A 16,081-nucleotide genomic window follows, 5' to 3' on the forward strand; every position below is an offset into this window, starting at 1 on the left:
AGCTCTCGAATAAATATCTTTAAGCGACTTTCATATATTTTATGGTCCGTTTTCAAATAATAAATTCAAACAGGCTCACTTGAGTTTACCTTAGGGTATATCCCGGATTTCCTTCGATGTTGAAGGCTGCGTTCTTGCTTATCACCTGTCGTAGACAGCACTGGTTATTTATTACTCACAGTTGAAGGATACGTCGGTCGTTTACCTGCCGTTGAAGGCTAAATCAATTTGTCGTCTGCGCTGCGCAGTAGAAGTGGATTTCCACACGTCACCTTTAAATTTATGTTGCTGTTCTAAAAGACACGAATGATTTCCTTCTCACCCCCACCAATTTATTATTATTATTGAGAATAAAATCTACTAAATTCAACAGTAAGAGGGACCTCCTCGATTTATACATTTTGGCATCGCACAACGAAAATAAATAGAGCACCTACGTCTTAATAAATGCTACCGATTGGGCAGTGTAATGTAGGATATTAACTGACGTGTACCTGAGAACATGGCACCATAAATTATCTGAATTGCGTATGCAGTGCATGCGCAGCGTAAACCAGGGTAATAATATATACAAGATGCGTTCTAAAATATCTATCGATGCTTCATTATTAGCCCCAAAGTGAGCGATGTGACTAAGGCTGTCAACATCGATGCATTGTTGGACAGATTTTTTTGTATACATCATGTGGACGATCCGAAAGTATTCTGTTCATTGTAATGGTTTCCTAGCGAAAAGAAATATGTAGTGAAATAAAAAAAAAAAGTTTGAAATAGGAAAGTGCATGCAGCCAATGCGCTAACAGAATAAATCTAAAAATAACTTAATCACATCTTTCGTTTTCTAAACAGAACCTGTAATCCTCAAACAATCAGTACATATCTGGTTGAAGATACGACCAATTAACATTATCAACAGAATGGATACGCTTGCGGATCAACTTTCAAAATATCTGGAACAAAAAAATACTACATTTTTACTGCAACATATTCTGTCACATTTTATATATTTTTGTTTTATTTTAGTACATTTTACTTTTCTAGATTTAATTTTAAAAAAATTAATTGCTTTTACTTTTCAAGTTATCTTCGCATCCATCTTAGAAGGCTTTGATACTCATCAAAAATTAGTTTAATAAGAATAAAATTACTACTTTAAAGAATTTGCAACCGTTTTTGAAATTATTTTAAAACACAAATATTTATTTTAGGAAACCAGCCTTGGGTATATCAATCGCAGTTCTCATGAGTCTGAGTGGATGTTTAGCTGTTGCAGTGATCACATATGTAAATGAATATCCGTCTATTCCAACACTGTCAATACCAAACGAGGAGTAAGTATGACTGTTTTAGAAATTGTAAATGTTTATATAATTTAGTAGATTGTAGATAAATGTAGGAGATCGGAATTGTTTGAAGTTTGGGGCATAATACACAACAACGAAAAAACAAAATAAATAGATCATCCATCTGCTGGTTTTCCAAACACATTCTATGCATTCTCAATGTACTTAAACAGCCAACGACATAAAATATGTTGTTCTTTCAGTTTTTTAAATTAAACCCGCAAAGTATTAAATGGATAATTTACTTCAGATATTACATTTTATTGTCTCAGAAGGGTAGTTTGTCTATTTTTGTGTAAATGGTATGGCTTACAAATGACGTTAAATCGTAATTCTTTAGAACACCCTCGATATGATGAGTATCCACTCCGAGAGTTTCCGAAATATTCAATAAGCGGGCATGATGAGTTCCTGCACTTCCGTGAGATTTGCCCGCTGTTCCTGATGCAATTCTGGTTTTGAGAACGAAATGTGTTTTGCTAAATTTTGAAAATTTTTAAGTTTGTAGTGAAGGGTGTTGATGTGCAATAGTAAACCGGTGTCTGGTCTTATACGATTAACCTAAAACAAAAGAAACCCTTCTATATGTAAAGAGAACCACCAAGATTAGTGTTTCATACTTTAATGAAACACAAAGTATGAAAGAGCCTAGAGGTAGTCAAACGTCAGATTATATTTTCCTATATGCATTGTATATGCCTCGACTTGTTTGAAGAGCGATGTGCGAGTTCAGAACCAAAGTAAAAAAAAAAAAAACATGTATAAGATACCATTGCGGATGGGAGTGTGGAGTTCAATTATATACTGTTTGAAAGAGTTGGTTATAACAGCTAAACTACCTTGATTACAATGCTTTGAAGTAACCACAAAACTCTGGTGAAAATAGTTAAGAAGGTAGTTCCGCTGTGTCATCTACTAGTACAGTGGTGGGGAACCTTTTTTTGTGCGCGCGTCAAAAATTTACAAATTGAGTTGCTAACATGCCGGGCAGTTTTTAATAGGGAAAAATTAATAGAAAATTAATCTAACTTAATAAATTTATAATATATATATTTATTTATAATATTTATTTATGTATAAATTTATATTATTCAGTGTAAAATTGATTATTGTATTATTAAATTCATTTTAATGATATTGGTTAAAAAAAAAAAAAAGTTAGTGAGAAAAATATTAATGCGTCGTAACTCACCATCGAAGTTAGCTGAGCAGGATCCTCATGCCAGGAGAAGGATGTCAACTTGGCGGCAAAACGCTTTATCATCATTGACTCGAAAATAACTCGCCCTCGAGTATAACTGGCACCCCTGATTTTACTTTACGAAAAATGACATTAAAAATATTGCATATGCTTTGCACGGGACAAAATTACACAAGGAAGAAATTACATATAGATAAAAATACACTAAGAAAAAATTACACAAATTTGAATATTCACACCGAAGTTTTTTACTTTAGAATTTTATATTTATTTTCAGATAAGAGTTCCGATAATTTTGTAATACCTTATAAGACCTATCTGTTGACTTTAATTCGATTAAAATATTATTGGTATTTTGTTGTCAAATTAAACGCATAGACTTTCTTAATATTGCAAAAATCACTTTTATTTAAAAAAATAATATAAAACCATAATAAAAAATAAGCTATACAACGTAAAACATCCAATCGTCTATTAGAGTCGTAATTTTGTACAATATTTGAACTACGTTGTTTTAACGAAATGTACCTACGACGTCCTGGGTTTTGTTGACCAGTTAAACGCTGCAAATAGTTTGTATGTTGTAAAGATAGTTCTTTAACAATGTTATCCAAAAATTTCCAAACAGTTGGATGGGAACACTGAAAGAGAGACTGAAGTCCATAGCGCCATCCTTCGATACAATTTGTAGTTCTAGCTATACAGTTGGCTGCAGAGTGTCCATGGTTCCAAGTAGAAATATTGAATAGAGGTTGTCTATAAGTGCCGTTCCTTAGCTGTCGACCTCGAATATATGTATGTTCGAAGTAAAGGAGAACTTGCTCGATTTGTTCATTATATTCGTCTAAATTAGAGAACAGATCAGCAACTTCTAAAAATGTTTCTAGCACTTCTTCTGGCAAACGTGCAAGTGATTGTAATATTTTAAAGTGTACTGCAAATGACTGATTGGATTCACATAGAGATTTTAGTCCACATTCATTTACTTTGCGTATAATAGATTGTGATAAGTGGAAAAAGCAGCCACCAATTTCGATGTTTTCAAACAAGGCACGGAAAGCATTCATTGCTGCTGTTTCAAAATCGGTCAAACATTTTTCGTGGTCGAGCTTGAGGAAGTTTCTCCAGTAACATGTTCAGCATCTTCACGTATATTTCATCCTTTTTCTCTGGTAGAAGAGCCAGTAGACAAGGAAAAGTGACGCCTGAATCATATTGGACATGGATACTGTATAACTGATAATATATTTCTGGAACTACTTTAAATGTACCATTTGCTAACCAAAAATCGTTAACTACAAGTTGATCTAGAAGATTCTTGTGACCAATTAGTATTATACGTTCTGGATCTTCTGTCCCGGAATCATGAATAATCCATTTAGAGTACTTCTCTGGTATTTCAAAAATTTTGTTATCTGGATTTGACGGAACGTTTCCGATTGTTTTAGCTTTGGATCTATTTAATCGCCTCGTCATGGAGCTCTTCTTCGGTAGGCACATTTTTAATCCGTCTGATACAGTCACTCAACTGTTAGCTATAATTGCATGAGCCGTTGCACCTGGATTCGACATTTTTCTTTTCATTTGAATTGCAAGTTGATGAGCTTCAGATTCAAAAGTCCTATTAGCATGACAGTGTTCTGAAGACTCACGGATAATCTTGTTGTCTCTGGTACGGAGCAGCGATCGACAATGTAAAGTTCTAAACTTTGCACAACGCCAATGAATAGTTCCTATAGCAGTTTCACGGTGACGAACAAACTCGAATCTTTGTAAATTATAATTTGACCACCTTTGTTACTAACGCCGTACTCAAAATCAGCCATGGGTAAATTAAAAATTAATTTTAAAAAATTAATCACGAAATTTATTAACTCGCACGTTATACACTAGTTGTATTACGAGTCACTAAACTAGAACTGAAGAATGAAAGACAAAAATTTACTTATATACCTTCACCCAAACAATTCTTAGAAATTCTTGAGTAGTTCATGGTGATTAACAATTGTCGATTGGTTTTACCTTAGGAAATTATTCCTTGTAAATCTGAGGTAAGTACTAATTAGGGTAGCTAATCACTACATCAATTTGAGTTTCCAACTCAACCACCTCCCTAATCCCCTTACCCAAATCTGCACTAGTGATTTACCCCTTGCTGGTTATAAATTTTGTACAATTTTTGGTAAATTTTATTTTATGTGTAATTTCGTATTTCTGTATTTTTTCATTTTAATTTTTTTCTTAGTGTAATTTTTTTCTTCCCTGTGTAATTTCTTAATTTCATAATTTCGAAATTACTTGTGTCAATAGTTTCCTATTTTTCCTTTTAATTTTTTTCTTAGTGTATTTTTATCTATGTGTAATTTTTTGTTTAATTTCTTAATTTCGTAATTTCTTACTTGTGTATTTTTCCTTTTAATTTTTTTTATCTACGTGTAATTTCTTCCCTGTGTAATTTCCTCCTCGTGTAATTTTTGCAGTGTAATTTTATCCCGTGTAATTTTTTCCTGTGTAATTATGTCCTGACACGGCCTTGCACACGAAAAATGTTTAAACATGTTCATTGCCATTATACTGCAGATGCAAGAAAAACAAGTACTGTAGTTTTATTGTATCCATGAATAAGGTACAGAGTCTTTTACAGTCTATAATATATTTCTCAACAAATAGTGTAATTACAGACAGCTGGAATAAAAATGGCGCTAAATAATGAATCACATGTCCCCTGTCAGAAACTATGCTGTGTAGACTCAAGCAAAACCATATGTTGCACCGGAAACAGAGTATCTAACTAAAAACTATTGTCCAATTTTTCAATTACATGAAATAAGTGTCTGTTTTATTGCATTTGAAATTCTCGATGTCATTATGACACATCACCAAAGGCTAACTTCAAATAAAATTCTACCATGAATTGAAACATACCACATAATGCATGTGCGAGTTCCCTTGCCAGCTCAAACGCAAACAAGCAGCAATAATATTCAACCAAGGGTTGAAACTTTGTGTGAGTTGAGCCCGCCGGTAATGAGAAGTTCCGTCAGAACGATAAACGACACCCTATCGTGAATGTGTTAAAACTAAGAAATATATAGTAAATGTTGTTATGACACTTTCAAGATGTTTTGGAATTCGGTTGAAGAGAATTAGCATTTCAACTCAACAATTGTCGGTTGCCTTTGTTTTTGTGTCGCGCGATCTTTTGTTAATACCTCACCAATCATATGCACATCTTCATAGCTGCTCTCTGGTGTAAAACAATATTTAACTTGTACGTATTGTAAAAATTAAAAAAATGGGTTGAATAATTTATAAGCGTATGAAAAGATATCACCTGTAATTCGTTGACATGCCAGCAAAATTCTCGGACGTGCCACCTCTGGCACGCGTGCCAGAGGTTCGCCATCTATGTACTAGTACATTCTTAAAAGAGGGATGACGCATGTAAGATGTCGTTTTCCGTTTATGTTAGTTGAGTTCTACTGCTAAATATTTCGAAAATGTATAGATAGTACAATCTGTATTGTACTGGATCTTCCTTAAATCCATATATACTGCCAGATGTTCAGATATCTGCATTCTACTTCATATCACCACTTTGACCACAAACTAGGAATAATACTCTTTGAATATCTTGCGAACAAAAGGAAAACAAAAGAATAATAAATAAAGCTTAATAATAGATTGGGTAACAAATAAATTATTTCACTTCTAATTCTCATAGTTATTGTCCTACAGAAACGGTCGACATGATTAATCGTTATAATTATGAAATTTGAATATGGGTTATGTGGATTCTACGTAATAACACCGTGGGTTTTGACTTTGTAATACATTACAACAAGGAAGTGCTGATTTCCATTGAGTGGTTTAGGAACTATTAACGATCAAATAGGTCTTATTTGTTAATTACTCGTATTTAGTGACCTGGCAAGTAGTGTAACAAAATAAATTGTACAACTGAAACAATCTGGCACAGAATTATGTACCAGATTGTTTCAGGTTTAACATCGCTTTTTTCACCATGACTATCCTTCTTTTAATTTCTTCTTCACATTTACCATCATTTCTGATTCTGCCTCCACTCAATCATAACTTTCAACGATCTGTTTTATATACCGCTATTATAAATTGATCTCAATTGCCATAAACCATCCCTTTTGTTTTGCTGATGTTTAAATTGTGTTTTGCTGATGTTTAAAGCAAAAAAAGCTCGGCTTTTTTGCTTTCCCTGTTTATCAACAGAAGCAATCGCTCCGTATCTTCCTTAGTTTCTGCTATGAGGGTAGTTCCATCTGCATATCTTTCTATATCATATATTTCTGCAGCGAAGCTCAATTACGCTTAATTCTAGCTGAGTCTTTGTCTAAGTTAGACAATCTCATAATATGTTTACTATAAATATTAAAAAGATAAGGCGACAGTATACAACCCTGAAGAACCCCTTTTTCCAGTCGAACACTGTCTCTTTCTCTAAAGACTGTTTTTACTGAAGCTTTTTGGTTGTCATACAGCTCTCTCATCAAGAGAATTAAATGCTCAGATATTCCCATTGATCTCATTGCAATCCACAGTCAGTTGTGATCCACAAAATCAAAAACCTTCTTAGAATCAATAAAACAGATGAATACTTTCTTCTGAAATTCTCTTGTTCTTTTCATAGTTCCTGTACCTCTCTGTAGCCTGCCTATTCTGGCATTTTCTCTGTTCACATACGGTTCCAGCCTTTTCGGATCACTTTTAACATCTTTACTTGCAATAAATGCTATATCTGGTCAAGCCTTCTCAACTACAATGAAACTTGGACTCTAAATAAAGAAGCAGAGAAAAAATTAGAAGCTTTCGAAATGTGGACCATCAGAAGAATGTTGAAAATACCATGGACAGGGAAAATGAAAAACGAAGATGTTTTAAAGAAAGCAAAAATGAGAAGAACATTAATGAAAATAATTAAAGAGCGAAAACTTAAATATTTTGGACATCTAACCAGACAAGAAGGCATTCAGAAATTAATATTAGAAGGGAAACTGGATGGAAAAAGAGGGAGAGGTAGACCCAGGAGAATGTGGTTCGAAGACATTAAGGACTGGATTGCCTTGAATTACCATAAATGTTCTAGAGCAGTAAAAGAAAGAAAAAGGTTCCGTCACATGGTTGCCAACCTCCTTCTAGGAGATGACACTTGAAGAAGAAGATTAACTACTTCATTCCCAGCTGCTTTAAAAAAATGTTCATCTAAGATAGATTAGGTGTATATATAATAATCTTGAAATCTTGCATAGTGCGATGAAATGCACTTTTATGCCATATCGTCTTATTCTAGAGGAGGATTGTAAGATGTGGATTGTTTTGTACCTGTGTCTATTTGCAAATAGGACTGTGGCTGAGGTATTTATATTTTGACCGCATTCTTCTCACTTATGTTACCAGAGATGTTGTATGCTCTTGTTCATTATTTTATTTATTTATTTTGCTAGACGGCATATCCATAACTGCGGGCATAATATACAGTTATATATTAAAATAAATGTATAAAATATATTAACATTTCATTAATTTCAAAATATGAATATTATTAAATTTTCATATATATATTTTTTAAATTAATATACTAAAAAAATATTTCCAGTGTAATTACCCACTTGAAGCTAATATAAACCATATGAAAATAATCATTTTATCCTTCCCTATTAAAGATAACAGACCTTCTACTCGCCATTTCAGAAGTAAGCCAATAGATTATGTTGTTGGTTAAGCTGCCTGTTTGACCTGGTTCATGAAAGTAGGAAGTGTTTACCCATGAACATGCTCGGCATTGGGAATATTCACATCATTATAAATTGAGTTCCTTCGCATATATGCTTAACAGATAAAGAGTAAATAAAGAATGGAACATTCATATATTTAGCAAACATTTTCAGCATAAAATATTGTAAAATGGATAAGACAAAAATTAATGCAATTCTTCAGATTTGGCAACGAACAAATTTCTCTCTCTGTTTTTAACAGACGTTCAATGGAATTTAAGTTGTCAAGGGCCCAGTAGGATGAAGAATATTTAACGGTGTCACAAACGTATGATGAAAACCAGGAGAATGCTCATCTAATGTCAGAACTAACGTAATATTATTGCGTTCGAGATAATGCATCCCAAAGTGACTACTTGGAAAAAAAAACAGACGAAACAGAGTTCAATTGTTTATCCATCTGTCTTATACCTACACCATGTTTCTAAATTTAAACCCGAAAGATAAATGAAACTCAGATGACTTATTTAAAGATAATTTGAATAAATGAATAATTTCTGTAATAATTATACTTACTTCACGATAGAGTCACACCAATAATGATAAATCGCAGTACCGTACTTGAGAATTATTATTAGTGGATTAAAGAAAATTAAAACGGATATATGAGTTCCAAAGATATTTTTCCTGTATTTTGTTAATTTTGTTTCAGTTACGTGATTAAACTTTTTGAAGATGTCTATTTTAAAACGTTCGTTCACATTGGTCCGTATTTTGTGGGAGTTCTTCTAGGATATTTCATTATCAAGAACGAAAAGATGAAACTAGGATTGGTAAGTTGATTTATTATTTTGATTTATTTAGCAATAAAATTAGAATAATATTTAATAGCAGAAAACCCAGGAACCACTTTATCTTGAACAACTAATTTCACTATGTGTGTGCGTGTAAGCTAAATTACAGATTTTATTTACCCCCTAAACTATTTTTCCACACAATAAGCAACAGCTTGATACGCTAAAAAAATATAGTATGTGATAGTACGTTAGCCAGCTACTGCGTTTCATATATACTGTGCGTACGATTGTTGCAGATATGGCTCAAGCAGCTACGCCTATGAGAACAGTATATTATAGAATTAATTGCGTGTGTTCTTGTGACCGGTTTGCGTGTTTTGATGGATGAATAGCCTCAGCCTTCCTTCCTCATTGAAGTATGATGAAGTATAAAATAAAAACGGTTTATGTAAGAATAATATTGGCAATCGAATAACACAGATGTTATTTTTGTAATCAGATCAGCACATATAAGTCTAACTTACTTTGCCAAAATAGGTAAATTTCAGTGTTGTACATTTGTTAATCAAGCCAATAACTACTGGAGGAAAATTCCTCGCATCGATTATATCATGGGGTTCTTCCTTTTGACCAATCAACTTGATTAAACATAATAAAAATAATCGAAATCTAAATTTTCTTACAGTTTTCCCGTATTGTTGGTTCCTGCATCGCTATCATAGCGTTCTTCTGCGTGCTGTATGGTCCATCCGAAATGCAGAGAGGGAATGCTCCACCTGTCATCGTCCGTGCAATCTTCGCTTCTACTCATCGAGTCGTGTGGAGCATTGGATTAGCTTGGCTAACTCTCATTTGTGTCACAAATCAAGCAGGTAAGTTATTATGATCACTCAGAGGTAGTCACCACCACTGAGTGATATTTTGAACAAAAAATAAAATAAAAATAAAAACATAGCCGGATACAGACATAACTTGAAGCTCTCACTTTTCCATGAATATACGTTTTATGCTTAAAAAAGCAAAGCAATATGTTTACAGTGATAAATATCAATAAAATTGCCTTAGTGTAAGAACAAATACAATATGTATCTACATGACGGATTTCAAGGTTTCTGCACTGAATTTATTGAAGTTATTTCAATATTTATTTATTTCTTAATTTGAGCTTATTCATTTGAATAAACTACAGTCTTCAAGGAACCCTAAATTCTCCTTTTGTTTAAAAATAAAATAATAATTAAACAACTATATGATCTATATATTCTTGACATATAATAATTGGTGGCTATCTCTCTTTTTTCCCCCTAATTTAACACTGGTTCTAAATAATATAAAGCTATTTGTATATAGAATAGGGAAGAAGTGATCCCAGCTCACTACTGTACACGAATACATAAGATGTATGTAATATTTAAGTACTTGGAAATTCATAAACTACGATCTACATTTTTGTATATTATCCATTGCTTACTGGGTCGACAACATTTACCTCCTCCAAGATGTTCATATAAACTTCTGGTAACACTTTTATGAATATAACACCAGGCTGACAAATATTCAGAAAACAACATTCTAGAATTGGCACACTGAAGACAATAATATACCAATTAGTACGGCTAAAGAATACTAGGTGGCGGCAGTTATCTGCAGTAATCTTACATCCGAAAACTTCAATCGTCCGTAGTTTTGAACCCAACAGCCAAGAATAACTAAGTTCTTGGTTGTTGAGTTCATTCTTGAAGAGTTTTGCTAAGACTTTGAAGAATAAAACAGTTAATAGATTTATTCTGGTGTTGTTCTAAAATTCAGGTTTCACTGATGTGCGTTTCAACGATAGCATAAATTTTGCATTGTTGGTATAGCAGTGCAAGCACATAGGCAACTGGAAGAATTTTGTATAACGAAACTTCAAACGAAATTCTTCCAGACTGGTTTAAAATGTTTTTATGTCTACAGATATTTTTATGTGTACTATGGAATAATTATTGAATAACAGATTGCGTCCAAATTAAATATCTATGGCAGTGGTCATATTATTATTACATATAACATGGTAAAAAACAGAATTACTATAATAACATGCCATATTTAAACAATAATATAATCATAATAATGGATACTGAAGTATTCAATAAATTTACACTGATCAGCCGTGATTCGTCTGCATATAATTTGTACAAAAATAATCGTCTGCTTATAATATTGTTTGCAATTTTGTACAAAAATATTCGTCTGGTTATAATTTTGTACGAAATGATACGTCTGCTTCTAAGTTTGTTCAAAAATATTCGTCTGGTAATAATATTTACAAAACTTTTCATCTGCTGCTTGTAATTATTTAAGTACTGTATATTCATTTTTATGGCAAGAGGCATGAGATGAGTTAATTTAAATGTAAAATATAAACGGAAACTTTAAAATAGTTTATGCGTTTTTTTTCTTTTTTTCACAGGTATAATAAAAATGCTACTGTCAATGCCGTATTTAGCTGTACTAAGTCGCTTGACTTTCTTCACGTACCTCCTTCATGGTCCCATAATTTGGATTCGATATTCCCTTATCAAAGAAAAGGTAGTTCTAGGCAGATATAATTTGGTAGGTACTCACAATTACTAGTTTCATAATTCAGTTAGCTTATGATTCTAAGTGTACGATATAAAGGTTAAGCTTATTGAAGGGTGTTCTACATGATTTTAGAGATATGTGAAGTGACACAAATTTTTATAATTTCAGTGGGTGGTTTCAGAACCTCAGATATCTTTTTACGCATTCCAATTACAGCAGAAAAAAAATTATTTTCGAAACGGTTTTTGAAGAAGGATTGTCTTAATAAGCATACCTACCTCATACGTAACCATCCAGGTTCAAAAAAAAAAAAAATCAACTGAAGAATAGTGACTGTGATGTTTGTTAGGGATTAGAATACATTTTCTTTTCCATCAATGTGTTAGAGCATGTTTCATCGACATAGTCTCCAAGAAAATTTCACAGTAATTTCACATCTAGGTTATGACATCTATTTCCATAACTGGTTTTAAAACATTATTTCATAAATGTATTTTAGTACATTTATGAATTTATTTTAACTTCCCGAGTAGTCTACTTATACAGGGTGTCCCAAAATTCACGCAAGATTTAAATTTAGCGCCATTTGTGCGGTAAAGTGTTGCCAACGAGAAATAAAAAGACAGCGTGACAGCTGACAGTTCAGGATTATTAAAAATAGAGCACTACACGAAAGAACAACGCATTTTCATTGTTGAGCAATATTTTAAAAATAATGAAGGTTTCGCAGCTACAGTTCGCAATTTTCTTACAAAATATGATTGGAATAGTGATTTAACTTTATCAATTGTGAAGAGATTAATTAACAAATTCAAGAAAACTGGATCAATTAGTGATCTTATACACTCTGGCCGTCCTTCAACAAGTCGTTCAACAGAAAATATCGAAGCAGTTCGTGAGAGTGTTGCTGAGAGTCCAGGAACATCAATTCGGCACCGTGGTCTTGAATTGGGCATTTCGAGAAGCTCTCTACAGCGTATTCTCACGAAAGATTTGCATCTTTATGCTTACAAAGTTCAACTGACTCAAGAACTGTGACCTACTGACCACACACAGCGAAGAGAGTTCGTTGAATGGATTATGGAACAACAACAAGTGGATGCTTATTTTTCGAACAAAATCATCTTCAGCGATGAGGCTCATTTTCATCTTGATGGCTTCGTTAATCTACAAAATTGTCGCATTTGGGGTTCAGAAAAATCCACGAATGATTGTTGAGAAACAAATGCATCCACAACGTGTCACTCTTTGGTGCGGATTTTGGGCTGGAGGCATCATCGGTCCATTCTTCGAAAATGCGGCTGGTAAGGCAATAACAGTTAATGGTGCTCGCTATCGCGACATGATAATCCAGTTTTTCGTGTCAAAGTTGCAAGATATGGATGTGAACGACATGTGGTTTCAACAAGACGGTGCCACATGCCATACGGCCCGAGAAACAATTCAATTACTGCATGAGTCATTTCCTGGTCGTGTAATTTCCCGTTTTGGTGATCAGAATTGGCCGCCCAGATCATGTGACTTAACGCCGTTGGACTTTTTTCTTTGGTTTTTTTTTGAAGTCTAAGGTTTATGCCAACAAGCCCACGACCACCCACGCCTTGAAGGAGGAAATTGAGCGCTGTATCAACGAAATTCAGCCACATTTATGCAAAACGGTCATGGAAAATTTCGACAAAAGAGTGCGCATGTGCCAGCAAAGCCGTGGAGACCATTTACCCGATATGCTATTCCATGCATAACCCTATACTGTATACTTTATGAATCAATAAGAAATTACAATTTTTAATTACAAACCTGTGTTTTCTATCAAAAGTACTTCTTGCGTTAATTTTGGGACACCCTGTATATAAAGGCTGTTCACTTTATCTCTATTACCTCAGTTTCCTTGATGCAAACACATTGTGGGCAGCACCATTAACCAGAACGGTTTAGCACTTTATTGAGGTCGTAGCAGTGAGAGTCAGACCCAGGAACATACCAAGGTTAAATCAATGCAGAACTCATATATCCATGTGGAATATATGAATTTTATCAAATGTAATTTACTTTGTATCCTAACGATGAAACTTATTTCACTGTTGGGATTCAAATTTGTTTATTTGTTTATTGGGATTCTATATTTGGTTTTATAATTCTGTTCCAGATTATTTATTAGAACTTGTTTTTCCTTTCAGTTCTACGAACTAACGGGTCATGTGACCCTCACCTTAGCCGCAGCATTCGTTTGTCATTTACTTGTCGAAGCGCCATTTGCAAATCTTGAGAAGTTGTTCTTCTTTGGAAGAAAACGAGCAGTGAAATTTACCAATGGACAAATGAATGGCACAAATGGGGACGTGAAACCAGAAGAAATCACCGTCCAAGTTCTATCTTACTCTACAGTGCAAAATGGCGATAGACCGGAATTCCGTCAATGATGGCTGAAATAAAATTGCATTCACTCATTTTTATTGCATTGTTTGTATGAAGTGAAGAATTTATATCACAAATAAGTAAAAAAGGAAGAAAATAATGAGACAAGAAGAAAACACATTCTAAAGAATACGAAAAGACTTTTATAAAAAATTGTGTTTCATTCTGTTGTTTTATTTGAGTTAATAATAATAATATTTTAAAATAACACGAAGTACACCCAGTTATTAATAAATTAAACTATTATAACTAATATACAAACGCTTATCTTAAAATACTTTGACGAAGTTGTTTTTCAAATGGGTTCTTTTATATTATTCACATAAATATACGTGTAGTGCAATAAAATTGTACATTTGTGCAATAGAACTGTAAATAATTAATAAATCGTGTATAAAATATTTCACTTAAAACGATTAATATTCGAAGGAATTGTTGCAACTGTCATTACCAGTAGAATAGCGCATGCGCTAGTGGACGTGAATAAAAGCAGCAGATAAAAATTACGCGCATAGGAAAAGAATGTGGATTGGTTATTTGGCATATTTCAGAATTATCGCCAAAAGAACGAACACTATAAACCTCATTTGTTAATTATGTTTACTGCTCGTGTTTATCGGGCCAGTTTTACTTCGTTTGCGGGAATACAAACTCTGACACTTGTCACTTATATACGTATTATGAGCTTTCTGATTTTAATGGGCAAAGAAATTAAAATAACATCGGTGTTCTATTACAGCTATTGTAGTCTGTTATTATTTCTTGTCCTTGTCAGATGTCATCTCTTTCTAGGAGGTTGACTACCATGAGTTTCCACCATGTACGGTTTTGTGCTTCTCTTTTACATTCTTCATAGGACAAAAAGGTTCAGTCCTTAATATTTTCCATCCAATCTGTTGTTTGTCTTCCTCTTCTTCTTTTTTTTCTTGTATCGTCCCTTCTAGAAGGGATTTTTGCAGGGATTCATACCGTAGTATGTGACCATGGTAGGTGGTTTTCCTTTTCTTAATGGTTTTCAACAGAGTCCTATCTTCTCCAATCATCTCTAATATTTCTAAATTAGTTCTCTGGCAGCCTATGGAACTCTAAGAATTCTTCTGAGGATCCACATCTCAAAGGCTTTTAGTTTATTTTTGCAATATTTTGATATTATCTAGGTTTCTGTTCCATATAGCAGTGTTGACCATACGTAGCATTTGATCAGCCTAAATCTTGTTTTTGTGTGAATTTCCCTTGAGGTCAGAATGTTTTTCATGCTAATGAAGGTTGATCTAGCAATTTCTATTCTTCTTAATATTTCCTTATCACACTTTCCATTTTCTGTAATTAGCATGAAAAACATTCCTGCCTTCTATGCTTACTCCTTTAAATTCTTCTAATTTCTGGAAGATATTTTCACTATAGAGAGTAAACAATATAGGAGAAAGGACATAACCTTGTCTGACACCCTTCTTTACTGCGAATTCCTCCGAGATTTCTCGTGATATTTTTATTGAGGCAGTTTGCTCCCAATATAGATTTATCAGTAATCTGGTATCTTCACCATCTACTCCTAATTTTCTGATGCATTTGATTAGTTGTTCATGTTGTATATTGTCAAAGGCTTTTGTGTAGTTAATAAAACATAAGTAGACTTCTTTCTGATTCTCCAGATATCTTTCTATAATAGTTCTAATGTTGAAGAATCCTTCTCTACTTCCTTTATTTTCCTGAAAAACAGATTGTGTTTCATTAATTTCCAATTTGATTTTATGTTTATTTCTTTCTAGGATGATATATATAGCATAACGTTTACTATCTGACTGATCACACTGGTTGTTCTGTACTCCTCACATTTGTGAAGAGAGAACAGAGTCTTCGAGTTTTAGGTATTGGTAGAAATATCGAGTGCTTAAAATATTTTGTCAGGTGCACAGTTTCGAATACTTTGTTAAATATGTCAGTCAGTGATCTTATGGCCTTATCATTTAAATCCTTTAGATGTTCTGCCATAAGTCGATCCATTCCTGGAGC

The 16,081-nt window shown here is 33.4% G+C and overlaps 1 protein-coding gene across 1 annotated transcript in view; it reads left to right on the forward strand.

The window, feature by feature from the left end:
- The window catches only part of LOC150094984 (nose resistant to fluoxetine protein 6-like), a 29,657-nt gene extending 15,584 nt beyond the window's left edge, over positions 1-14,073 (forward strand). Inside the window, exons 6-10 of the mRNA XM_090411166.1 lie at positions 1,209-1,331; positions 9,004-9,124; positions 9,774-9,960; positions 11,541-11,683; positions 13,831-14,073. Coding sequence (XP_090267292.1) covers positions 1,209-1,331; positions 9,004-9,124; positions 9,774-9,960; positions 11,541-11,683; positions 13,831-14,073 — 817 coding nt within the window. The remainder of the gene's footprint in view (positions 1-1,208; positions 1,332-9,003; positions 9,125-9,773; positions 9,961-11,540; positions 11,684-13,830) is intronic.
- The last annotated feature ends 2,008 nt before the right edge of the window (positions 14,074-16,081 follow it).

The sequence above is a fragment of the Typopeltis vanoorti genome, chromosome 21 (genome assembly GCF_054136105.1).
Source record: "Typopeltis vanoorti isolate ZY-2024b chromosome 21, IOZ_Tvanoo_1.0, whole genome shotgun sequence".
Lineage (NCBI taxonomy): Eukaryota > Metazoa > Arthropoda > Arachnida > Uropygi > Thelyphonidae > Typopeltis > Typopeltis vanoorti.